The sequence below is a fragment of the Procambarus clarkii genome, chromosome 17 (assembly GCF_040958095.1).
Source record: "Procambarus clarkii isolate CNS0578487 chromosome 17, FALCON_Pclarkii_2.0, whole genome shotgun sequence".
NCBI classification, from domain to species: Eukaryota; Metazoa; Arthropoda; class Malacostraca; order Decapoda; family Cambaridae; genus Procambarus; species Procambarus clarkii.
The window spans coordinates 41,580,637-41,606,740 of record NC_091166.1 but is presented as its reverse complement, the minus strand read 5'-3'; the positions used below and the strand labels follow the sequence as shown (position 1 = coordinate 41,606,740).

Sequence of the window (26,104 nt, the reverse complement as noted above, 5' to 3'; positions counted from 1 at the left end):
TGGAGGAGAAAAACAGGTAATTTGGGAATTCAGGAGGTGAAAGGGACCTGTGCAATGATAGGTTGGGGTTCCCAAGAGTACGATATCTGAGTGACCAGGCGGTCACTCAGATATTCCTCCCTTCCTGTTAGGGATGTGGGCGGAGGTGGAGGACGGGCCCTCACTACCTCTAACTTCGTATGATTCGTGGCTAGTTAGTACCTCTTCCCTGCCCTCGAGAGTACTACCTCAACAGGCATTGACTGCTATTAGCGCTGCAGTTGTTCTCTCTGTTGAATTGCCAGTTTTACGTTCCCTGTTCAACAATTTAGACGACTGAGTTAGGAAGGAATTTGCCTGCCTGGTGTTTTACACATACACACACACACACACACACACACACACACACACACACACACACACACACACACACACACACACAGGTGGTTCCAAGACCTAACAGTTCGATCTAACACACACATTAAATACAGGTTCTTCATATTTTATTACCTATCTGTACCTGGAGACTAGTAATGTACTAATTGATTTTAGATGTAGATCTCTGATATTAGATACTCAGAGGTACATAGAAAGTATCTCTGCGGTGATTAGAGGTATATAGCATTCAACTACAGGACGAAAACGGGTGCTAGAAGAAGGAAGTCCAAATGTAAGTTAAATGCGGCGGGTGAATCCCGTAGACCTTTTCGGCGGCTGGCCCGGAACATCCATTTTCTCCTGTGAGATGGAGTTTTAGTTTGCATCACGCGCGTCCAACAGCCTGGTTGATCAGTGATCAACCAGTCCAGCCACGAGGAGGCCTGGTCAAGGACCGGGCCGCGGGGATGTTAAGCCCCGAAATAACCTCAAGGTAAGGTATTCCTGCCTTATGTGTGTGTTATCGTTCCTTCGATAACACCAGTTATCGTTCCTTCGCTTTATATATGGGTTAAGTCTGTCATTCCGTTCCTCCGCCTCACATTTGGCGTGTGCGTGTGTGTGTGTGTGTGTGTGTGTGTGTGTGTGTGTGTGTGTGTGTGTGTGTGTGTGTGTGTGTACTATGCAGTATTCAAGAGGAGGGGAGGGAGAGTGAGGAGAATTATTCGCCAGAGACTTGATGTGTATTTTCGCGGCAGTCACCATACATCAGCGTGCTTTACCGGTCCATTCTGGGTGAATACTGACCTGGCACTTGGATCCTCTTGTGTTGAATACCAGCAGCGGTCAGAGAGAGAGAGAGAGAGAGAGAGAGAGAGAGAGAGAGAGAGAGAGAGAGAGAGAGAGAGAGAGAATGATAATGCAAGTATAATGAGACAATGTAATCATCTGCTTATGGACATACCTCGTGCTGAACCCCTAAATTACCACACTATTCAGATGGGGAAGGGAGGAAATTGTCAAGGGTGAAAGCGCCAAGCCATTACGACTATATAACCCTGGGAAGGGGTCAGGATGGGACTGTGTAGTTAGGAATGGTGTCCGACCAGTTGAACGGTCGGGGATTGAACGCCGACTTGCATGGAACGAGATGGGGGGGGGGAGAAGCTGTAAGAGATGTATGAAGTAAAAGAATTGCAATTCTTTTTACCATGTCGTAGCTCAGTCGATTAAAGCAGCGTCTGGGATCCCTCTCGGACGGAGGTTCGAACCCTCGTCACGGCCCTTGTGGATTTGTTCATTTGATGCATCACGCTATTGTGATTTCTGTGTGAAATAGGGAGGTTTCGTTTTCCGTTTTGCCCCCCCCCCCCCTCCAGCCCTCCCTCCCTCCAAAGTTATGGTCACCCAAACATTTGTATCCAAAGGTTTGCTGTCAGTGTTATCGAGTACAATGTTTACCGACATGGCTGATCCGGAGACATGTGAATTCGCCTACCTAAATGTATATGTATACATTTGTGTATGTAGTATTTGTGTATGTATTAAATGCATGTATTTATGTGCCCGCCAGCAGAGGTATGCATATGGAGATTACAAGATAACTCATATTGGCTGTATGTGTTTATATATATATATATATATATATATATATATATATATATATATATATATATATATATTATACACACACACACACACACACACACACACACACACACACACACACACACACACACACACATATATATATATATATATATATATATATATATATATATATATATATATATATATATATATATATTTATTTCATTGAATATGACCGCATATTCTGTATTTATTATTTTCTGGTTTAGGGCTTCTATCCCTCTAACTATTTTCTTAGCATCAGGGCTTAATTGAAATAGGAGTTCTCCAAAACTCATTTTCGTACTTTTAAGGTGAAGAAAAGAAGTGATTTACTATAGAGTGTATTACACTTATTTGTATAATTTGCACGACGTTTCGAACCTCCATGGTTCATTCTCAAGTGAACAGATCTTACAATACTAGTTGATTTTATACCCGCATTAGGTCAGGTGATAATACAATGAAGGTGAAAACATGGGGGGATACATAAGGTATAAACATAGGGGCTGCAGAAGGCTTATTGGCCCATACGAGGCATCTCCTATCTAAACACAAAGATTAATCCAGTGTAATTGGCCTGTTATGTTGGACATTGTCTTCTGTGTTGGCATCGATATGTTCTTGTCTTGTCCTTACTCTCATGGTGGGTAGAGTAAATAGTTCCGTGATTTGGGTGTTCATGGTAGGTCGCTCTATTCTTATGTGAATTGCCTCAAGAATTTGTAATCTTGAATCTTGGGTTTTGTCTATTATGCAAGTATTCTTGTTCAACATTTCTCTTGTTAGAGTAATGTCATGGGCTTGTCTCATGTGATTCCTAGGGGCACCAGATTGAAGATGGCATGTCAAACGCCTCGTCAGCTTGGTCGACGTCATACCTATGTACTTACATTGAAGGTTACATCCTTCGTGGGGGCAAGTGTACATGTATACAACGCTTGACTGCTGTAGAGGGTTCTCCGTCGGCTTCGGGCTGTTTTTGATAAGGAGTTCGGAAGTCTTCTTGGTTTTGTAGAATATTATCAGGTTTATGTTTTGGTTAGGAGTAGTGCTTTTTACTCCTTTACGGATTATTTCTTTCATTATTCTTTCCTCTTTTATATGTTCACTGTGCATGGTTGATTTGTAATATAATTTTATTGGGGGTGTTGTGGTTTCTGTTCTAGGTTCTGAATTATACCAACGGTCCAAGTGTCTTCTTATAGCAGCGTTTATTTCCGCGTTGCTATATCCGTTGTTCACCAATACCTGAGTTACTCTTTCAAACTCTCTACTCACGTTGCTCCATTCAGAGCAGTGGGTAAGCGCTCGACGAATATAAGCATTGAGAACACTGGCTTTGTATCTTTGGGGGCACTCACTTCTACCGTTCAGGCATAATCCTATGTTGGTGGGCTTGGTATATACGTTGGTGCTTAAAGAGGTTCCTGTTTTTGTTATTAGTACATCCAAGAATGGCAGACTGTTATTTTCACTATTTTCATGTGTAAATCGGAGTACTGACTCTCTCTCTAGGTGTCTTTTTAGGTCAATTAGTTCATCTGAGTCTTTTACTATTACGAATATGTCATCTACATAACGGCAGTATACAGTTGGTTTTTGTCTGCTACTGAAGACCCTATCTTCGATGGTTCCCATATAAAAATTAGCAAATAAAACTCCTAAGGGGGAGCCCATTGCTACTCCGTCTATTTGTAAATACATGTCTCCTTGTGGACTGATGAAAGGGGCTTCCTTTGTACATGCTTCGAGAAGACTTTTCAAGTGTGGCTCAGGTATGTCTAATTTGGGGGTGCTCTCGTCTCTGTATACTCTGTCCAGTATCATTCCTATGATTGTGTCGACACAACCATAGGAATGATACTGGACAGAGTATACAGAGACGAGAGCACCCCCAAATTAGACATACCTGAGCCACACTTGAAAAGTCTTCTCGAAGCATGTACAAAGGAAGCCCCTTTCATCAGTCCACAAGGAGACATGTATTTACAAATAGACGGAGTAGCAATGGGCTCCCCCTTAGGAGTTTTATTTGCTAATTTTTATATGGGAACCATCGAAGATAGGGTCTTCAGTAGCAGACAAAAACCAACTGTATACTGCCGTTATGTAGATGACATATTCGTAATAGTAAAAGACTCAGATGAACTAATTGACCTAAAAAGACACCTAGAGAGAGAGTCAGTACTCCGATTTACACATGAAAATAGTGAAAATAACAGTCTGCCATTCTTGGATGTACTAATAACAAAAACAGGAACCTCTTTAAGCACCAACGTATATACCAAGCCCACCAACATAGGATTATGCCTGAACGGTAGAAGTGAGTGCCCCCAAAGATACAAAGCCAGTGTTCTCAATGCTTATATTCGTCGAGCGCTTACCCACTGCTCTGAATGGAGCAACGTGAGTAGAGAGTTTGAAAGAGTAACTCAGGTATTGGTGAACAACGGATATAGCAACGCGGAAATAAACGCTGCTATAAGAAGACACTTGGACCGTTGGTATAATTCAGAACCTAGAACAGAAACCACAACACCCCCAATAAAATTATATTACAAATCAACCATGCACAGTGAACATATAAAAGAGGAAAGAATAATGAAAGAAATAATCCGTAAAGGAGTAAAAAGCACTACTCCTAACCAAAACATAAACCTGATAATATTCTACAAAACCAAGAAGACTTCCGAACTCCTAATCAAAAACAGCCCGAAGCCGACGGAGAACCCTCTACAGCAGTCAAGCGTTGTATACATGTACACTTGCCCCCACGAAGGATGTAACCTTCAATGTAAGTACATAGGTATGACGTCGACCAAGCTGACGAGGCGTTTGACATGCCATCTTCAATCTGGTGCCCCTAGGAATCACATGAGACAAGCCCATGACATTACTCTAACAAGAGAAATGTTGAACTAGAATACTTGCATAATAGACAAAACCCAAGATTCAAGAAGATTACAAATTCTTGAGGCAATTCACATAAGAATAGAGCGACCTACCATGAACACCCAAATCACGGAACTATTTACTCTACCCACCATGAGAGTAAGGACAAGACAAGAACATATCGATGCCAACACAGAAGACAATGTCCAACATAACAGGCCAATTACACTGGATTAATCTTTGTGTTTAGATAGGAGATGCCTCGTATGGGCCAATAAGCCTTCTGCAGCCCCTATGTTTATCCCTTATGTATCCCCCCATGTTTTCACCTTCATTGTATTATCACCTGACCTAATGCGGGTATAAAATCAACTAGTATTGTAAGATCTGTTCACTTGAGAATGAACCATGGAGGTTCGAAACGTCGTGCAAATTATACAAATAAGTGTAATACACTCTATAGTAAATCACTTCTTTTCTTCACCTTAAAAGTACGAAAATGAGTTTTGGAGAACTCCTATTTCAATTAAGCCCTGATGCTAAGAAAATAGTTAGAGGGATAGAAGCCCTAAACCAGAAAATAATAAATACAGAATATGCGGTCATATTCAATGAAACATGTTTGAAAGAAAACCTACTGCCAGTATACACCAATATATATATATATATATATATATATATATATATATATATATATATATATATATATATATATATATATATATATATATATAATGCTTGTATTCGCGTATTCCTATATTCGCCAGTGCAGGTTTGAAATACAGGTGCTGCCTGAAGCGTATAAAACCCTGTCATAATCTGTGTTGTGGAACAGTCAGGATTGTGACGTAAGTGGACCTTCGAGTCACTAGCAACAACAGCCTGGTCATTCCGGAGGTCAGCAGGAAAGGCTGGCTTCAAGGAAGATTGGACCCGGCCAGAGCTCTCAAAATACCAAAATACATTTTCTAAAATGTAAATTGAAATATAAACATTTGAAAGCATAAGTGTACTGTATCAAGACTGGTGTCTTGTGTGTTCACGTGTTCTAACTCATATGAGAGTCAATTAACATCCAACAATGTCAGGGTTTGGGGTAGAAAAACACTTCAAAATAGGTAAACACCATCATTCTATCGAGATAGAACCATTTTACTTCATGATAAACTTGGACGTTTTATGAGAAAATCTGTGGAGCAGTGCGGTGGGATCAAACCCACGCTCCAGGTCACCCCTAAACGCGCGCACATTATCCATTGAAGCAAAGGTTTTCTCGTAGATATATCACACTATTGTGATATCTTTGTGCATTAGACATTATACCAGGAGGCTTACAGAGTGCAGACAAGCATTCGCCGCTCAGGTGACTTCACACGACTGAATTTTTGTTTATGGCTGTTTATACAATGTTGACCAGAATATATATACATTGTCTTCTATCCTCCATGGACAGGGCTAGAGACCTGATAGATATAATGTTGCGAGTTATTGAGCACTCAAGCACAGGTGAGGGTGTGGGGCCTTGTGCAGTACTATCCAGCATCAAAACATTCTCGTCTGTCACAGAGTAAACAGGTCCTCTACACCAGAAACACGGCGTGCAATGTTGGTAGTGTTTACCTGCACGGTGGAGCACGTGGTGAATGTGCATGTTGCCTCTTTGGTCTCCTGTTGCACGTGGTAACTGTGCATGTTGCCTCTTTGGTCTCCTGTTGCACGTGGTAACTGTGGATGTTGCGTCTTTGGTCTCCTGTTGCACGTGGTAACTGTGGATGTTGCGTCTTTGGTCTCCTGTTGCACGTGTGCCTGCTGGGGTGTGCCAAGCTCCAGGTTTCATCACGCATATACTCAACAATTTACGAAACCTGTGCATCTTTCCTCAATTATGGCGGCTTTGTTTACACTTGTTAAACTGTTTAAGAGCTCCGACGTGCCGAGAGGCTGTTTATTACCGTAATAATCTTTGCGTGTGCAGTTTGCAAGATCATATAAACCTGGTTAATAAATGTAAACCAAGCCGTAATGATTAAAGAAAGATGCACATGTTTCGTAAGTCGTTGTGCAAGTGTAAATGGCGTTTTGACTCTTGAGATATCTTGAGATCTTCTCCTTTAGATTCACTTTAATTTGAAAGATAATTTTCAGACTTGCGGGGATTCCGAAGATGGTCGTCCTCATAGTGGTAGTTAAGATGAAATGTATCACGCAGTTAGGGAATGATTCTGCTCCTGTATGATCAATCATCCTGCGAGATGGGAACGTCTTAGTGTCCTTGACACTCTGTACACACTCGTCTTGTTGATGATGTCTTCGTAATGCATGCAAAGTGCGTGCCAGCACAGGCTACTGATCCCATGGCGCTGCGGCACTACATGAGCACTTTGTTATTGTTAGAACACTTTAGCCCTTCATATAGCCAGCTGCATATATGTATATGTACCAAAGTATGTGCATTTTGCTGGCAAACTCCAAATACACAATCCTAACCCACATCCTTAAACCCACCCTCGTACCTCATCCTACCCTCATACCACACTCATACCTCATCCTACGTCATCCTACCCTCGTCTACATTCGTTGCCACCTTACACACCCAGCCCACACATCCACACCACATCCACACCACATCCACATCACACCCACTCCACACACCCTAACAGAACCTCCCACTCAATCAATGTAACTAAATTATTTCCTGAGCTGAGGGGAACGGAGTCAATAAACCAGGCAGGAATTTGAGATTGCCAAAGATGAAGTACGGGGGCTCACTTTCTGAAGCTAGAGCGACAGCAATGGGATCAGAATATCTATATGAATGCGAAGAGACGGAGCTAATAACCTCGTTCGGGCCAACAGGAGGCCTACCAGAAAGTTGGAAGACGGCCAATGTAGTGTTAAAATATACAAAGTCCTGAACTGCAGGCTCGAGTTCTTTATTTGTCTTAACTTTCATAGTTTCGTGAAACTCTATACAGGTACGAGTCTCTTAAACCACATCCGTAGCCCTCAGCCCTGATTCACAGCCCTGACCCACAGCCCTGACCCACAGCCCTAAGAAAGGTAGACAGGGCGACAGAGGAAAAAGGAAAGAGAGAGAAGAGATGGAAGACAATATTTTTGGACTGTCAGAAAGTCACCGACTTCGGGCCCCTCTAGGGACTTATGTTTGTGTTGGAGACGGAGGCGGGAGGTTTGTGAAGGTGGTGTAGGTGTGTAGGTGTGGTGGGGGAAGGTGGTGTAGGTGGGTAGGGGAGGGGGTGTAGGTGGGTCGGGGAGGGGGTGTAGGTGGGTCGGGGAGGGGGTGTAGGTGGGTCGGGGAGGGGGTGTAGGTGGGTCGGGGAGGGGGTGTAGGTGGGTCGGGGAGGGGGTGTAGGTGGGTAGGGGAGGGGGTGTAGGTGGGTAGGGGAGGGGGTGTAGGTGGGTAGGGGAGGGGGTGTAGGTGGGTAGGGGAGGGGGTGTAGGTGGGTAGGGGAGGGGGTGTAGGTGGGTAGGGGAGGGGGTGTAGGTGGGTAGGGGTGAGTTGTGTTCATGAGGGAGATTGGGAATGTTGTATTAAATGTGGGTGGAGAGGTTGTGGTTGTTCTAGGGGGGGTTGTGGGGTGGGGGGTCGTTGTAGGCGAGGGGGTTGGGGGGGTTATAGGGGAGAGGGAGATGGTGGAAATACTTGTATTGTTACCGCGTGTTTATATTTGTACTAAGAGTGGGCACCCGGCTGCACCCGGGTCTCTCCTCCCCTAACTCTTTCCACCTCCCCTTTTCTTCCCCCCCCTTCTCATAATCTCTCTCATCTCTCTTTCCCTATCCCCCCTTTCTTCCCATCCCTGCCCTTCGCCTCTTCTCTCCAACTTTCTCTCCCAAGATAACTCTTCTACACGCTTCATGTTTCTCTCCAGACTCTTCCTCAACATTCCCTCCCCCCCCCTCGCTCACACCTCTCCACTATCCCCCCCTCTTAATAGAACCAATAGAACCCCCTACCAGTCCATGTCCGCCCCATACCCCAGAGCATTCACCCTGCAAAGTTGGGTTAGGCTAGCCCCAAGGTGTCTAGTCTCCAGACGCCTTGGGCGGCCAAACAACGAAACAGGATTCTCTCCCATGACCTCCGGCTCCATACATATTGTTTCTCATTTATCTCTACTGTTGGGCTGTCGTAGACCGAGTCGTTAGCCGGGACCGAGTCGTTAGCTGGAACCGAGTCGTTAGCGCGGGACCGAGTCATTAGCGGGGGGACCGAGTCGTTAGTCATAGCGAAGATGATACTCGCACCTGGGGCAGACGAGTCGCAAATAGGCGGGAACACAAATAGCAACCAACAAGATAAAATAGAGGTAAATAGTCACGATAGATGCGAGACTCCGAAGGTGTTTACAGAGAGTTCAAACTGTTAGTGGCAAGAGGCAGAGGGTGTTTACGTGGAGGTCAAGCGTGACAAGCTATGCGCCTGCCTGCAGCAGCGGGGAAGAGGTCCAGGAGGAGGAGGAAGGAAGAGGAAGAAGATGGAGATGAAGGAAGGAAAGAGAGAGAAGAAAGAGTATAACTTCATTGACGGGAGAATGACGAGAATACGAGAGAGTCAGAAGTATTTTTCATAAAGAAGTTATACAGATAGTTCTAAACATCTGTATAACTGATGTTTATAACTGATGTATAACTGATGTTTATAACTGATGTATAGCTGATGTTTATGGGCTGTGGCTGGATTAAACAGGTGTACAACAGGGGCAATAACTCTTACATTTATGGACAGGTGATAATTCAACGGTAATGCCAGATAATGAAATATATGATTGGTAAGAACGAAGATAGTGTAGACGGATAGGATAAAGAAGAAGAAGTAGGCGAATAGCAATGAAGGAGTAAATGGAAGACAGAAGGAATAAGTAGAAGGACAGGAAATAATGGAAAATCTTGATGTATTAAAGTACAGACAGAGGAGAAGAAGATGAGAGGAAAGACGGTGAAGAACTGTTTAATAAACAAGATTCAGGGAAATCAAGTCTGTAAATACTCTCTTGTAAATGATAGGTATGTAAATTGTAGTTAATTTTACCCCTTCCTCTCGCCTAAACCGTCGCATTTTTTTTTACGGATATGACCAATCCGTTACAAATACGACGTATTAGTAACCCCGATAGCACCGTAATATTGCCGTTTTCTACGCTTTGGCCTCGACAGGTTTGGTAGGGGGTTGATTGGGTTCGTCCGTTTCTGGTCAGGTGAAACAGTTGTATATTTTACGGAGTGGCAAGTCGTAAGAACGAACTGTTTAATTACGCTTGTGGTTTCTGGGCAGTTTAGCGTCATTGTGTGACCTCGGAGAGGGGGGGGGGGGGAGGACCTGGAACGCATGCGACGGGGACACGCGCATGCGCACAGATAATGAGCAGGTAGGTATCCGTACCTGCCTGCCAGGTGTGTGTGTGTAGCTACCCAGACCACAAAGGATAAGACCAATGATTCTAATGTGAATCATCTCTTAGTTTCCTTACGTTTTTCTTGAGAAATATGGCCAAGGATGAGGTGAAGACACCTCACTTACGGGTCACTAGGTCCGTTTCATCTTTCCAATCTCCTGTTTGCAGATGGAACGTACATCATACTGTCCCAGCCATCATGCAAACAGGAGATTGGTAAGATGCAAATGGACTTATTGGCCCATGAGTGAGGTGCTCTAACTTCTTCTCCAACGTCATTAAAAGGAAGGTGAAACGCTATGCAACCTTACGGGCTCACCATAGCCCGTGCTACATGGACACTTCGTTCTGAGTAGCTAAATCTGAAACAACAACAACAGCCATGCAACCTCTGAAGAGTCAACTAACACAACACTTGTACCCTCGCTATTAGACTGTTTTACAGGAACTTCTTTTCGACGGCTCATAAAACGAAGGAGAGTGTCCTGAAAGATATTATTAATAGGAACGTTATCCCCACAAACAAAAATCAGAAGATACAGTTGAGAATTTACTACAAAAACAAGAAAACGGCCAACCTACTCCCGAAGAACTCTCCAGACACCAAACAGAACGCCTTGAAAGAAACCAATGTCGTCTATGCCTTCACATGCCCACTTGGGGACTGTCAGCCCCAAAGATCTCAGTATATAGGCAAGACAACAACGTCTCTTTCTAGGCGATTAACAATGCACAAACAACAGGGGCTTCATCAAGGAACATATAATCTCTTCTCACAACCAGACCATCACCAGAGACATCTTGAGATTCAGGTTTGAGACATCTTGAGATTCAGGTTTGAGTAGCAACATTTGCAAATTTGCCGATGATACGAAAATCGGTAGGGAAATTAATTCGGAGGAGGACTCACTATCACTTCAAGTTGATCTAGATAGGGTTTTGAAATGGTCAAAGGATTGGCAGATGCAGTTTAATGCTGATAAATGTAAAGTTCTGAGGTTAGGTAATGATGATAGAGTTACAAGATACGAGCTAGATGGTGTTGTGATTGCGAAGTCGGATTGCGAAAGGGATCTGGGAGTTATGATTAGTAAGAATTTAAAACAAAAGGATCAATGCATAAATGTTCGTAATAAGGCAAATCGGACACTTGGATTTATTAATCGCAGCGTTAGTAACAAGACACCTGGTGTGGTTCTCAAGCTATATCTTGCTCTAGTTAGGCCCCATTTAGATTATGCAGTTCAGTTTTGGTCGCCATATTATAGAATGGATATAAATTCACTTGAACGTGTCCAGCGTAGGATGACTAAGTTAATTCCCCAAATTAGAAATCTTTCATATGAAGAAAGATTAACAAAGCTTAAGTTGCATTCACTGGAAAGGCGAAGAGTTAGGGGTGACATGATAGAGGTTTACAAGTGGATGAATGGACATAACCGGGGGGATATTAATAGGGTATTAAAAGTATCAACACAGGACAGAACACGAAACAATGGATATAAATTGGATAAGTTTAGATTTAGGAAAGACTTGGGTAAATACTGGTTCAGTAACAGGGTTGTTGATTTGTGGAACCAATTGCCGCGTAACATTGTGGAGGTGGGGTCCCTCGATTGTTTCAAGCACGGGTTGGACAAGTATATGAGTGGGATTGGGTGGTTATAGAATAGGAGCTGCCTCGTATGGGCCAATAGGCCTTCTGCAGTTACCTTTGTTCTTATGTTCTTATGTTCTTATGTTCTTAACAAGTAACCCAGAAATCATCGATAGATACAGCGATAGCAGGAGACTCGACATCAGCGAGGCACTACACATCAAAAAGGCAACACCAGCAATCAACAGCCAATTAACACATGATTACATTCTACCCATTTCAAGACCCCGAACCAACCTGGTTGATACCTGGTTGATGGGGTTCTGGGAGTTCTTCTACTCCCCAAGCCCGGCCCGAGGCCAGGCTCGACTTGTGAGAGTCTGGTCCACCAGGCTGTTGCTTGGAGCGGCCCGCAAGGCCACGTACCAACACAGAAGCAAGAAGAAAAAATACGCAATGTACCCGGTGGTCGAGGAGCCGGTCGGCCGAGCGGACAGCACGCTGGACTTGTGATCCTGTGGTCCCGGGTTCGATCCCGGGCGCCGGCGAGAAACAATGAGCAGAGTTTCTTTCACCCTATGCCCCTGTTACCTAGCAGTAAAATAGGTACCTGGGTGTTAGTCAGCTGTCACGGGCTGCTTCCTGGGGGTGGAGGCCTGGTCGAGGACCGGGCCGCGGGGACACTAAAGAGCCCCGAAATCATCTCAAGATAACCTCAAGAACCCATTGATTCGTGTTCTGACTAGGTAAAATTATCTTTACCATTGATTTGTGTTCAAGTCACCTCACCCAAAAACGAACATAAGCATGAAACGATGTAAAAATTTGTCTTTGAAAATGTAAGAAGTCTCTTGCGAAACACTTCTAGGCGTCAGAGAAGATGACTTCTAGAGAAGATGGAAGGACCTGTCAAAGAGGTAAAGAGACAGAGGTGCCATCTTGTCGAAAAAAAACACGAAAATTTAAAAAAAAATTACAAGACAAATCCAAATTGAACACAAAACCAACATTCCATTAACACAGTATCTCTCTCTCTAACCAATAATGTAAGACGGTAACAAAATTACTTCAAGGTTCTAAATCAGGGACAGGGAATTAGTTAGTGGTAATTAGCATTGACCAGACGGCTGGACGAGGTCGCAGGTCACGGCCGGATAGGGTAAAGGCCAGGGTTAAATACTCACTACGTAGGCACGTATCCGGCCCAGCCTTCCGAAGGCCGTTTTCACCGAATTTTATTCCCCCTTCGTATGTCTGTGTCTGCTGCTTGTAGTGGGAAGGAAGGAGGAGGGGTAGAGTGGGACGGGGAGGGATGGAGAGGCACGGAGAGGAAAAGGGAGGGATGACAATGTATACACAGGAAGGGAGAGGAAGAAATAAATGGGATCTTTACTCCTCATCAGCCAACGGCTGGAATGGGACGGTCAAGAGATGTTTACTTCCTACCAGCTGACACGCCAATGGGACGGGTGGGATGGGCAGGGACGTTTACTGCACATCCACTGACGATGGGAAAGGAATGGGCGTGCATTGGTGTGTTGGGATGTTTGTGTACTGTGGTGGGAGTCACTCGTAACGCCAGCAGCTGACGTGATGTTTGTTTACCCGGAACAGCTGACGTGATGTTTGTTTACCCGGAACAGCTGACGTGATGTTTGTTTACCCGGAACAGCTGACGTGATGTTTGTTTACACTTAATCAGCTGACAGAACACTCCACCCCCCCACCCTCCCTCCCCTCACTTTGATAATGTTTGCCTGGAATATGGTGATTGGACACAATCTCCCCTCCCCCCTCCTCATGTTGATGGTGTTTACCTAGAATCAGCTGATAAATAGTGGTATATATATATATTTGCAGACGAGGAGTCACAATAACGTGGCTGAAATATGTTGACCAAAGTGGTATATATATATATTTGTTTTTCGACATCCTCACTTTGGTACGCAGCATCTTCAGTGTTTGACGGGCTTAGAGTTTTTTTGTTTTGTTTTGTTTACGCTCTTTGCTTTGCTGTGTTTGTATTTGTTTAATCATGGAATTTCCTGAACAAAGACAACCACTTACGATTAACAATTACCTTTTTTGAATGTCCGCCACGTGCCTGGTTCATTTTGCTGTCATTCGTTTGTTACATTGTTTCTCGTCTCGGGTTTGTACATCCACCAGCCGCCACAGAGCGACTGGCTCTTGTGATGACGGGGGTGGGGGTGGGGGTGGGGGGGGGGTAGGGGGGAGGTAGGGGGGGTTGAGCTCCCTAGTTAATATTATTTGTTTTTGGTGTGTGTTGGGGTGGTGTGTGGGTGTGTGTGTCCTCACCTAGATGTGCTTGCAGGGTCGAGCTCTAGGTTCCTAGCCCCCGTCTTCCAAACTTTCTTAATTTCAGTGTAATGATTCATTTCTCACACTTTTTATCGTATTTATGTTGAACTTTTTGTGTGGAATTAGCTTTAACTACTAGTGCAAACGAGCTCTGCCGTTCCTAGTGTTGAATATCGCTGCTTTGCCTCCTGCTTTGTCAACTTCCCTGAGAATCTTACAAGTTATCATGCCCCCCCCCCTTTTTCTCCTTACCTCCAGTAGGGGTTATGTCCTGTTATCTCAGTCTTGTGTATGTATACTCCCCCTAATTGTGCTTCCATTGGTTCAGCTTCGGGTCTTTGCTCCCGACTCTCAACTGGTGTATAAATTCCTAATCTTATTGGGCTCTATCGTATCTAAAACTGAATATGGTGTCTGCCTCCACTACATGACTGATAGTGTGTTCCATTTGTTAACTACTCTGACACTGGAAAAATTAAGTTTAGATTTAGGAAAGACTTGGGTAAATACTGGTTCAGTAACAGGGTTGTTAATTTGTGGAACCAATTGCCGCGTAACATGGTGGAGGTGGGGTCCCTCGATTGTTTCAAGCATGGGTTGGACTTGAATATGAGTGGGATTGGGTGGTTATAAATAGGAGCTGCCTCGCATGAGCCAATAGGCCTTCTGCAGTTGTCTTTGTTCTTATGTTCTTATCTCTGTGGCTCATTAGAGTACTCAGCTTCCAACTGTGTCCCCTTGTGCGAGTACCACCCGTGTTAATGTCTCTATCTACCCCTATCAATTTCCCCTGAGAATTTTGAGTGTGGTAATCATGTGTCTCTTGTCTCTTCTGTCTTCTAGTGACGTGAGGTTTAGATCCAGAAGACTTTCCTCGTAGCTCATGCCCTCTCAGCTCGGGTACTAGTCTGGTGGCATACCTTTGAACCTTCTCTAACTTCATCTTGTGTTAAACTAGGTATGGACTTCATGCTGGATGTGCATACTCCAGGATTGGTCTGACATTGGTGGTATACAAAGTTCTAAATGATTCCTTACACATGTTTCTAAAAGGCAGTTCTTATGTTGGCTAACCTCTCATATGCCGCTAATGATATCCTATTGGTGTGTGTGTGTGTGTGTGAGAGAGAGAGAAAATCGACTTGAGAATGGTCCAGAACGGACCGAAACGTCGTCGTCCCTTCACCTGCTAGTGTGGGGTCTGGTCATCATACTTTAGCCACGTTATTGTGACTCATCGTCTGCAGAGAGAGAGAGAGAGAGAGAGAGAGAGAGAGAGAGAGAGAGAGAGAGAGAGAGAGAGAGAGAGAGAGAGAGAGAGAGAGAGCGAGCCTCAGGTTCAGGCGTGTGTGCTAGTCTCCTGAAGCCCACAATGATATATTACTGCACCATCGCTCACAGACGCCCACAATCCCCTTGCCTGTTCCCTCTTAACATGATAAATGGATCGCTGGATTGTTTCATGCGAAGGGTTGACACATGAATGTTGGCTGGCTATAAATAGGAGCTGCCTCGTATGGGCCAATAGGAGCTGCCTCGTATGGACCAATAGGAGCTGCCTCGTATGGACCAATAGGAGCTGCCTCGTATGGACCAATAGGAGCTGCCTCGTATGGGCCAATAGCAGCTGCCTCGTATGGACCAATAGGAGCTGCCTCGTATGGACCAATAGGAGCTGCCTCGTATGGACCAATAGCAGCTGCCTCGTATGGGCCAATAGGAGCTGCCTCGTATGAGCCAATAGGAGCTGCCTCGTATGGACCAATAGCAGCTGCCTCGTATGGGCCAATAGGAGCTGCCTCGTATGGGCCAATAGGAGCTGCCTCGTATGGACCAATAGGAGCTGCCTCGTATGGGCCAATAGGAGCTGCCTCGTATGGACCAATAGGAGCTGCCTCGTATAGACCAATAGGAGCTGCCTCGTATGGACCAAAAAGCCTTCTGCAGATTTCCTATATTCTTATGCTGTATTCACGTATTTTCACCTTTTTTCTCTCTTGTTTAAACTATTTCGGCTCTCTATTCTTAGCTTTCATTCCATCCTCTCCGTTCCAGCTTTCTTCCTTCTCTCATTTCTCCTTTTTATTTTGGTTTCTTGCCTTCATTACCTTTCTTATCCACAGTTAATTCCCACCATTATAGTCACCATCCTAATTACCTTTTGTCTTTCCTCCATAATTTTTATGTCGCTCTATGTATTTTGAAGGCGTTCCTTTGTTCTCCTCTGGCAGATATATCCGGTCCGCGCCAGATATATATCCGGTCCGCGCCAGATATATATCCGGTCCGCGCCAGATATATATCCGGTCCGCGCCAGATATATATCCGGTCCGCGCCAGATATATATCCGGTCCGCGCCAGATATATATCCGGTCCGCGCCAGATATATATCCAGTCCGCGCCAGATATATATCCGGTCCGCGCCAGATATATATCCGGTCCGCGCCAGATATATATCCGGTCCGCGCCAGATATATATCCGGTCCGCGCCAGATATATATATCCGGTCCGCGCCAGATATATATATCCGGTCCGCGCCAGATATATATCCGGTCCGCGCCAGATATATATATCCGGTCCGCGCCAGATATATATCCGGTCCGCGCCAGATATATATCCGGTCCGCCCCAGATATATATCCGGTCCGCCCCAGATATAACCAGTTCACGCCAGTTTATTCTCACGTTTTTTTTCATCTTCTTTGTTCTTATTCCTTCACTTTCTTCTTCACCTTTCTGCTTTTTTTCGTTCCTCATCTCTTTCAGATTTCTTGCGTATTCTACTCTCTCATATTTTTCGTTTTTTCTTCTGGTAAATTGTGGCCAGCTCGTCTCTTCCGTCTGACAATGGTGGTGTTGGCCCTCAGCACCTTGTGTGTCGCGTCTCTTGTGTCGTCAGGCGAGTGTCTGGAGTCAGAGTCTAACCCCCTTCCCCCAAGGCTCCTGCTGGAGGAGGCTCTCATCCATCCTGCAGCTGGATGAGGCTCTCATCCAGGCTCCTACATGCTGACAACTCCAGCGAGGAAATCTTAAAAATTTGACTGTGTCTTTTGACGTCTCGTATCGAGGGGGATTTAGTGAATATGAATTACCGTAAGTTGTCGCGCTAGCTAGAAACACCAGACTGTGATTCCTATGCCGGATTACTTACAGTGTCTTCCAACAGCTTCAAGTTACGGTAATTGTAGCTTAAAGAGGTAGGCTAATGCTGAAAAGCGGCATTTCTTACCAGCAGCTGACTTAGATGACTGTGTAATTCAAAGTCCTGTCATGTTAATGATCTATTTATTAGCGTTTTCTGTAGCACAAGGCAAGGTAATTTGCATATTAGTTTAAATAAAATTGGAAACTGTGTGTATGCGACTAACAGTTGGAAAAGAGATGTTAATGGTGGCAGCAGTGGGATTTCCAATTGTTATACAATTTAAATAATTTTATCCAATTACAGCTTGGTAAAATGCAATTAAATCAGACGGTAGAGATTTAATTTCATAGCATTTCTGTTGTGTGTGTTTGCTAGAGTAGGTGTATGTATGTATGTATGTATGTGTACATATATGTGCACATAGGAGATGTAGTATGGTTTTGTTCCCTCTTGCCTTCACACTCTCTCTCTCTCTCTCTCTCTCTCTCTCTCTCTCTCTCTCTCTCTCTCTCTCTCTCTCTCTCTCTCTCTCTCTCTCTCTTTCTCTAAAATCAAGCCCTAATCACTTTGTCTTTCTCCCAACAGCAAGACTGTCCGAGCGGCCGTCTTACCCCAGACAAGTTCGTCGACATGTACAAAATGTTCTTCCCATCCGGTAATGCGGAGGAGTTTTGCGACCACGTCTTCAGAACCTTCGACATGGACAAGAACGGTTACATAGACTTCAAGGTTGGTGTTCTCTGGTTCACAGCATCTTAGACGGGGGGGAAGGCAGAGGGAAAAGGGAGGTGAGGAGGAGATAAGGAAGAGGAAGGATGCTGAATGAACCCATACACAACATTATCGGGGAAACTAATGCTATTCGTTCGGGCCGTGTTTCATCAATAACTTTAGGATAGTCTAGGTGGGCTAGATAAGGGTGTAGGCTAGTGTATGTGTATTAGACTAGGGTGTAGATTGTCTAATCTACACCCCTGATAAATGAAGGGTGTAGCCTAGGATAATGTGGGTTTTTAATTTACTGTGTAGTTCGGTATTGATTACTAGAGAACGGTGTAGGGTAGTGTAAGTAGATTACATGAGGACGTAGATTTGTATATTAGAAGAGAAGGGTGTAGGCTAGGGGGTGTAGATAGGTGGTTAGATGGTGGTGTAGCCTAGTGAGTATTAGACAAGGGCCTGGGGCTAGTATCAGTGTATTAGATAAAGGCATAAGTTAGTATATTTGACTAGCCAATTGCTACACTGAAACTGTAAACACAACGAAGGCGCCAAGGATGGCATTATAATGTATACATAAATTCACACACACACACACACACACACACACACACACACACACACACACACACACACACACACACACACACACAATGTATATCTAAGACAAGTTTTGGTACAAGTGAAACAGGAATAGGAATAAATCACCCTCACATTAACCCCTTTCCCCTCGTATCTCCCCTTCCTTATATCTCCCCTTCCCTATATCTCCCCTTCCCTATATCTCCCGTTCCGTTATATCACCCTTTAAGGAAAGAGCCGGTGCACATAAGCCGGATTTCTCTCAAAATATCTTCCCTTAGGGCCAAATATGTTCTGCCTTCACTCGCTAGCTTTCCTCCTGTAACTTGGATCTGGAGAAAGATATCACACCAGAGGGACAAATATCATATCCAGGAACAGATATCACATCAAGGGGGACAGATAACACAATCTACAAGTTACGTTTCCAATAGTTCAGGAATATGAGCACCGTTCTTCAGGAAATATCGCGTTTTGTCAGCATTATCCTTTTCTGGGGGCTGAGATATTGGGTTATGGTGTGGTGATGATGTGGGAGAAGGGAGGAGGGTCGTCTGTGTGTCTTAGACTTGAAGGGGTGATGGGTGAGGGGGGGACGGGACTGTCTTCCATGGGGGTGTTTTGTTCACGTGTGTTATCGTCCCTATAGCGGGGAAGACGCAGGTCCAAGATGGCATACGGGAGACGTAGATTCCAGGAGATCGAAGACGAGGGAGACGTAGATTCCAGGAGATCGAAGACGAGGGAGACGTAGATTCCATCGAAAAGGAACATGGAAAAGGATGCAGATTCCATTTGAAAATTGGAGAAACGTAGATTCCAGGCCTGAGAGTCCTTCCCTCCAGGTTATCTTGAGGTTATCTTGAGATGATTTCGGGGCTTTAGTGTCCCCGCGGCCCGGTCCTCGACCAGGCCTCCACCCCCAGGAAGCAGCCCGTGACAGCTGACTAACTCCCAGGTACCTATTTACTGCTAGGTAACAGGGGCATTCAGGGTGAAAGAAACTTTGCCCATTTGTTTCTGCCTCGCGCGGGAATCGAACCCGCGCCACAGAATTACAAGTCCTGCGCGCTATCCACCAGGCTACGAGGCCCCTCACATCACTGGAGGTTACTGGAAGTGTTTGTAAGTGAATGCGAGGCTGAGAGCTTTCCCTTCGTCTGGTAAGCCTTACTAACCACTTTCCCCCCCCCCCTCCCCCCCTGGAACACGACCCGCCAACCAGTTATAACAACCTGGTACGCAATTACTGCTGGGTGAACAAGCGCCGATCAGATCAGTTAAGGAGTGACGTCCAATGAAACCTCTTCGGGCCAAGGACTCGAACCCTCACCGGAGGGCGAGTATATGATACCATTACGCCACCAGGTGCATAGTTTGTCAACTAAGCCACGATCCTCCGTCCCCCTCTGCACACTCCTAATTAAACTCCCACCGACGCACCCTCGTCAATAAAGGGCTCAACCCCCAACACGGAATTATATTAGCCAATAAAGGCCCTGATTCCGTTATGGGCCGGAGAGCTTTGCTTATGGCATACCAGCTCCCAGAATGATGAGAATATTCCCGAATCAGGCTTTGCGAATTACTTTCAGGGCCATAGACTTTATTCAGAATATTAATGTTTCTTGAGGGGGGCTGGTTTGTCGAGGGGACGCAGGTTCGATCTCATTGTATAGCCTCCATAGTTTCTCATAGATACATTGTGGTCTTATGATTTCCGAGGCAGGGTAATTATGAGAAAGCGCTGAGCCAGTGTGGCTATGCTGTGCAGCACATGGGAGGGATATGAGGACAAGGAGCTGGGATATGAGGACAAGGAGCTGGGATATGAGGACAAGGAGCTGGGACATGAGGACAAGGAGCTGGGACATGAGGACAAGGAGCTGGGATATGAGGACAAGGAGCTGGGATATGAGGACAAGGAGCTGGGATATGAGGACAAGGAGCTGGGACATGAGGACAAGGAACTGGGACATGAGGACAAGGAGCTGGGACATGAGGACAAGGAGCTGGGACATGAGGACAAGGAGCTGGGATATGAGGACAAGGAGCTGGGATATGAGGACAAGGAGCTGGGATATGAGGACAAGGAGCTGGGATATGAGGGCAAGGAGCTGAGATATGAGGACAAGGAGCTGAGATATGAGGACAAGGAGCTGGGATATGAGGACAAGGAGCTGGGATATGAGGGCAAGGAGCTGGGATATGAGGACAAGGAGCTGGGATATGAGGACAAGGAGTTGGGATATGAGGACAAGGAGTTGGCATACGAGGACAAGGAGCCGGACTGTGTAAAGGAACAGTGCCCAAACCCCTGGGACCATTGGGAATCGAACGCCGAGCCTTCAAGATGCAAGGCTCCCTCCTTACCGACCAATCCAGCTGGCTGGACTATTGGACCCCGTTGTGTCCATTGAGGCTAAAGGTCCCACCTGACCATGGCGGCTTCAAAGAACGATATCAATACAGGATTATCCTTGAGCTCTTGGCTTGCACGTCTAAGCGAAACCCAAGAAAAACATTTTCCATATATATATATATATATATATATATATATATATATATATATATATATATATATATGGGCTGCCGTGCTCCGTAAACACTAAGGCAGGTTGGCGTGACCTCAAGTTAACGACCCATCAACGTCCTCCTCGTTAGGCTATTTAGCCTAAAAAACAAACAAAAGTGGTTTAAAACTTTTAGTGTAACTCTTTACCCACCTTTTCTCCTAAATGCACTAGGCTGTTTTTGTAATATGCCGAGGAGGCAAACTGTTGTGGAAACTGAATAGTTTCCTTTGTGTAGAAAGTACGTCTTTTGTTTATACTTTATCAAATTGAAGTTGTGGCATTACTTATTTTTGTATATAAATATGAATATTTTATGTAGCAGTTATTGAAGGTTCAGTTTCTTTCTCCGTCTCTCTTAATATGAAACAATGCTTGAATTGGATCCCTCTCCCCCCCCCAAGCCGTAAGTCATTTAAGAACTCGATGGTTCGAGTCCATTTAAGTCCAGGGTTCGAACCTCATTGTTAGAGAGACAGGTTTATATGTATATATATTTATATTTGACTGGGTATAATTTGTATGAGCTGAAGTTAGCACGAGCGGTTAATGCTGTCAGACCGTCTGCTGACGGAGCCGAGAATCAGGTAGTGGGAGGCTGCTGCTTACTCTAATCGCCTCGTTCCGTCGACTTTGGTAGTTTAGGTGAATTGGGTATGTGATAAAATGGGGCTTTTGAGGAATTATTTTTTTCTTGTTCATTCCTCTCTACTACTTTCTTTTGCTCTCGTATCCTCTCATTGTTTCTATGTCTCTTTCTTCATTTGCGTCTATTTTCTTTTATTCTGAACTAGGATAAGGATTCATTAGGGATGTTATTGATGCTCCGAGTGAGTGAAACTGCAAGCAAGAGCTGTTATCCTACATCAGCTCATCTGAAGCCTAGCCCTAAAGACTTGTGTATATTTGATGAGATTATTATTTATCTCAGGAATAAACTGTAATGCCAAATTACTCTCATACAAGGCACAGAGTTGCCATCATTTTTGGGTACCGGGTTGGTCGGTACCGGGAGACCAAGGTACTGAGACAAGGTACCCCACGAAGGGGAGGCATTGTATGACTTCTGGCCTCACTCTTTCCCCCTTCTTGCCTCCTTGAGATTCCCGGCTTCCCCGCTGGAGGTGTCTGAAGGTGGAGGTTGAAGGAGAAGGGGGGGCAGCCCCAGGACTGTGTGCAGGAAAACTTAACAGTGGGGAGAAGAGGCTCGTGTACGACTCGTCAGGCAAAGCTCCTCGATGCTGGTAAAGTTACCGTCTTCAAGCTGGGGGAGGGGACCAGGGGGGGAGCTGGGGTGGAGGAGGCGCTGCTGGGGGGGGGGGAGGGGAAAGAGCTGGGGGGGGGGAGGGGAGATATTGTGGAGGGTGAGGGTGTGTGGGTGGAGAATGTTAAAGCCTGAGGGTGAGGAATAAGGCCAGGTTTAACGATGATGGAGTGTTGGAGTGTGACAGCTTGTCTGATCCACTCCCCCTTTGTTAGCGAGGGAGGAGACGGCGATGGTTGGAGGAGAAGGTCCCTGGAGGAGGAGGAGGTTATCTTGAGATGATTTCGGGGCTTTTTTAGTGTCACCGCGGCCCGGTTCTCGACCAGGCCTCCACCCCGAGGAAGCAGCCCGTGACAGCTGACTAACACCCAGGTACCTGTTTTACTGCTAGGTAACAGGGGCATAGGGTGAAAGAAACTCTGTCCATTGTTTCTCGCCGGCGCCTGGGATCGAACCCAGGACCACAGGATCACAAGTCCAGCGTGCTGTCCGCTCGGCCGACCGGCTCCAAAAACCCCAACACAACCTCACTTATCACTCCAGTACACCACGAACAAACACTAGGTTCATTTCGTACAAACACAGATCAAGTGGTCACAATGAAACAACTTAAAATCAACAGACTCCGATGCACAAATCAAGAGTAAACAAAACAAAAAAATAAAGTGGAGCACGAGGCTGAAAACGAAAGGAACTATCAGGAGAAAGCGCCGAGCTTTCCCATCCCATCCCATCCCAGTGAGGATTTGGTATGGGACGGGGAGGGGAAAGGAATGGTGCCAAACCACTTGTGGACGGTCGGGGGATTGAACGCCGACCCGCGATAAGCTAAACCGTCACTCCTACCGTCCGAGCCAGAAACCACGACTCAAATGAAGACGTAAAAGACGAAAGATGAAGACTTTAATCTAGACAGATCAAGACACTTGAGACCAGTGGACCAGCATCATTGAAGACGACGCTCCTCAGATCTCTCACTTACTGCTGTCAACAGGACCTCTTGGGGGCAGACGTGCGGGCTGGTGCTATATACACCAGAGGAGCTATATACACCAGAGGAGCTATATTCACCAGAGGAGCTATATACACCAGAGGAGCTATATACACCAGAGGAGTGTGGCCGCGATTAATCCACTGGATCGTCTCACTCGCCATCACCAGGATGGCGAGTCTACCATCTACAGGGTATATGAACTATTTAACACGCGGGGTACACGAACACGGGGACACAGGTGGAAGATGAGTACCCAAATGAATCACCGCTACTCACAAAGATATTAGAAAGAACTTTTTTTCGGTGGCAGGGTAGTTAGTAAATGGAATGCATTAGGCAGTGATGTGGTGGAGGCTGACTCCATACACAGTTTCAAATGTTGATATGATAGAGCCCAGTAGGCTCAGGAATTTGTACACCAGTTAATTGACAGTTGAGAGGCGGGACCAAATAGCCGAAGCTTAACCCTTTCCCCCTCCCCCGCAAGCACAACTAACTGAGTATAACTAGACGAGTACTATCTTCACCAACCACCACCACCATCATCATCCCCACCACAAACCGCCATCACCATCATTCCCACCACCATCCACCACTACCCTCACCCACCCACCCACCTCCCCACCAGACGTAATCTCACCATGGCTGCAGAAGCATTTTGTCACCCATTATCTCAAATTTTATGTAAGTGGCTTGAGACGGGAGGACTCCCAGACGTTTGAAAAAAGACAAAAGTCCCAATATTAAAAAAAAGAGGATAGAAAGGAGGCACTAAATTACGAATTAGTGTCAATTAAAAGTATTCTTTACAGAGTGCTGGAGAATGTAATCAGGTTGAGAATGATAAGAGCATCTGAAGAGGACTGTGTGATAAGGACAAATGGTTGATGGAATTCAATCCCGGTAATTGTAAAGTAATGAAGATGGGAAAGGGAGGGAGGAGACCAGAAGGCAGCTACATCATACGAGGAAGGCCGCTACAGGAATCTGAAAGAGAGAAGGATCTGGGAGTGGATATAATCCCGACACTCACGCTGGAGGCACACACACAGACAGGATAACATCGGCAGCATATGTGACGGTGGCAAATATAAGAACATCTTTTAGCACCGATAGGCAAGTACCATCATCATCATCATCCCTACGACCACCATCCACCGCAACCCTCACCCACCACCACCACTATCACCACAATCATCACCCACCACCACCACTATCACCACAATCATCACCCACCACCACCACTATCACCACAATCAACACCCATCACCACCCACGACCAGCATTTACACAACCACCAATCACAATCATCCCCACCACTACCCACCACAATCATCTACCACAATCATCCCTCCTTCCCCCCCCCCCACCACCACATCCCACAACACCTTCATGGTCGGTATTTTTCTGCCGTTCATCATCCACTCATTATCAACTGCACACTAATTACCTCGTTTGCATGGAGCTCCTCCGTCATTTTATCGTATGTCCTTGAACCTTTCCTCGAAGATGACTGATTCCCTCTGATGAGCGCCGTTACAAGGCTCCTCGGCCCCCTGGCGGCGGGGTTTCCAAGAGCTTCCGTGTTGATATTTGCACTGTTGCCCCGAGAGGTTTAAGTGCATCCTCTCTCAAGAGTTCGATAACTAGGCTTCCACGAGGCTCTTTCACGTCAAAGGGGGAGGAGGGGGGGGGGGGGTTGTCAAGGTGGGTTTGTTGTCAATGAGGGTTTTTTTATGTCAAAATGGATATAATGTCAATGTGGGGCGGTATCAACCAGGCTGTGGCTCATACGTCAGGCTGCGAGCAGCCGCGTCCTACAGCCTGGTTGACCAGTTCAGCAACGAGGAGACCCTGGTCGACGACCGGGCCGCGGGGGACGCTAAGCCCCGGAATCATCTCAAGGTAAGGGGGGGGGGTATCAAAGTGTGTATGCATGCGAGGAGTCACAATAACGTGGCTGAAATATGTTGACCAGGCCACACACTTAGAAAGTGAAGGGACGACGACGTTTCGGTCCGTCCTGGACCATTCTCAAGTCGATCTCAAGTCAATTGTGTACTCACCTATTTGTAGTCACCTATTTGTGCTTGTGGGGGGTTGAGCTTTGGCTCTTTGGTCCCGCCTCTCAACTGTCAATCAACTGGTAAGAAGTCGTAAGTCGAGGTGTTCTGACGCACACTTTCTGTGCCTCCCGCAGGAGTTCCTGCTGGCCATCGACGTGACGAGCGCCGGCACCCCGGAGGAGAAGCTCAAGTGGGCCTTCCGCATGTACGATGTTGACGGCAACGGTGTTATCGACGTCTCCGAGATGACCAAGATTGTTCAGGTAAGTCAGTAGAGTAATTAAGGGTGTTGCTCTCTCTGTCTGTCTCTGTCTGTCTCTGTCTGTCTCTGTCTGTCTCTGTCTGTCTGTGTCTGTCTGTGTCTGTCTCTGTCTGTCTCTGTCTGTCTGTGTCTGTCTCTGTCTCTGTCTGTCTCTGTCTGTCTCTCTCTGTCTCTGTCTCTGTCTGTCTGTCTGTCTGTCTGTCTGTCTGTCTGTCTGTCTCTCTCTCTCTCTCTCTCTCTCTCTCTCTCTCTCTCTCTCTCTCTCTCTCTCTCTCTCTCTCT

At 45.7% G+C, this 26,104-nt stretch overlaps 2 protein-coding genes across 9 annotated transcripts in view; both read left to right on the top strand.

Moving 5' to 3' along the window:
* The window catches only part of Nca (neurocalcin homolog), a 472,011-nt gene that overhangs the window by 400,621 nt on the left and 45,286 nt on the right, over positions 1-26,104 (top strand). The gene's annotated exons all lie outside the window — the stretch shown is intronic.
* LOC123750798 (neuronal calcium sensor 2) overlaps positions 1-26,104 on the top strand; it is a gene marked incomplete in the record, with an annotated part of 70,477 nt that overhangs the window by 20,848 nt on the left and 23,525 nt on the right. Inside the window, 2 exon segments of the mRNA XM_069325886.1 lie at positions 17,947-18,090; positions 25,695-25,823. Of these exon segments, the coding sequence (XP_069181987.1) occupies positions 17,947-18,090; positions 25,695-25,823 (273 nt within the window).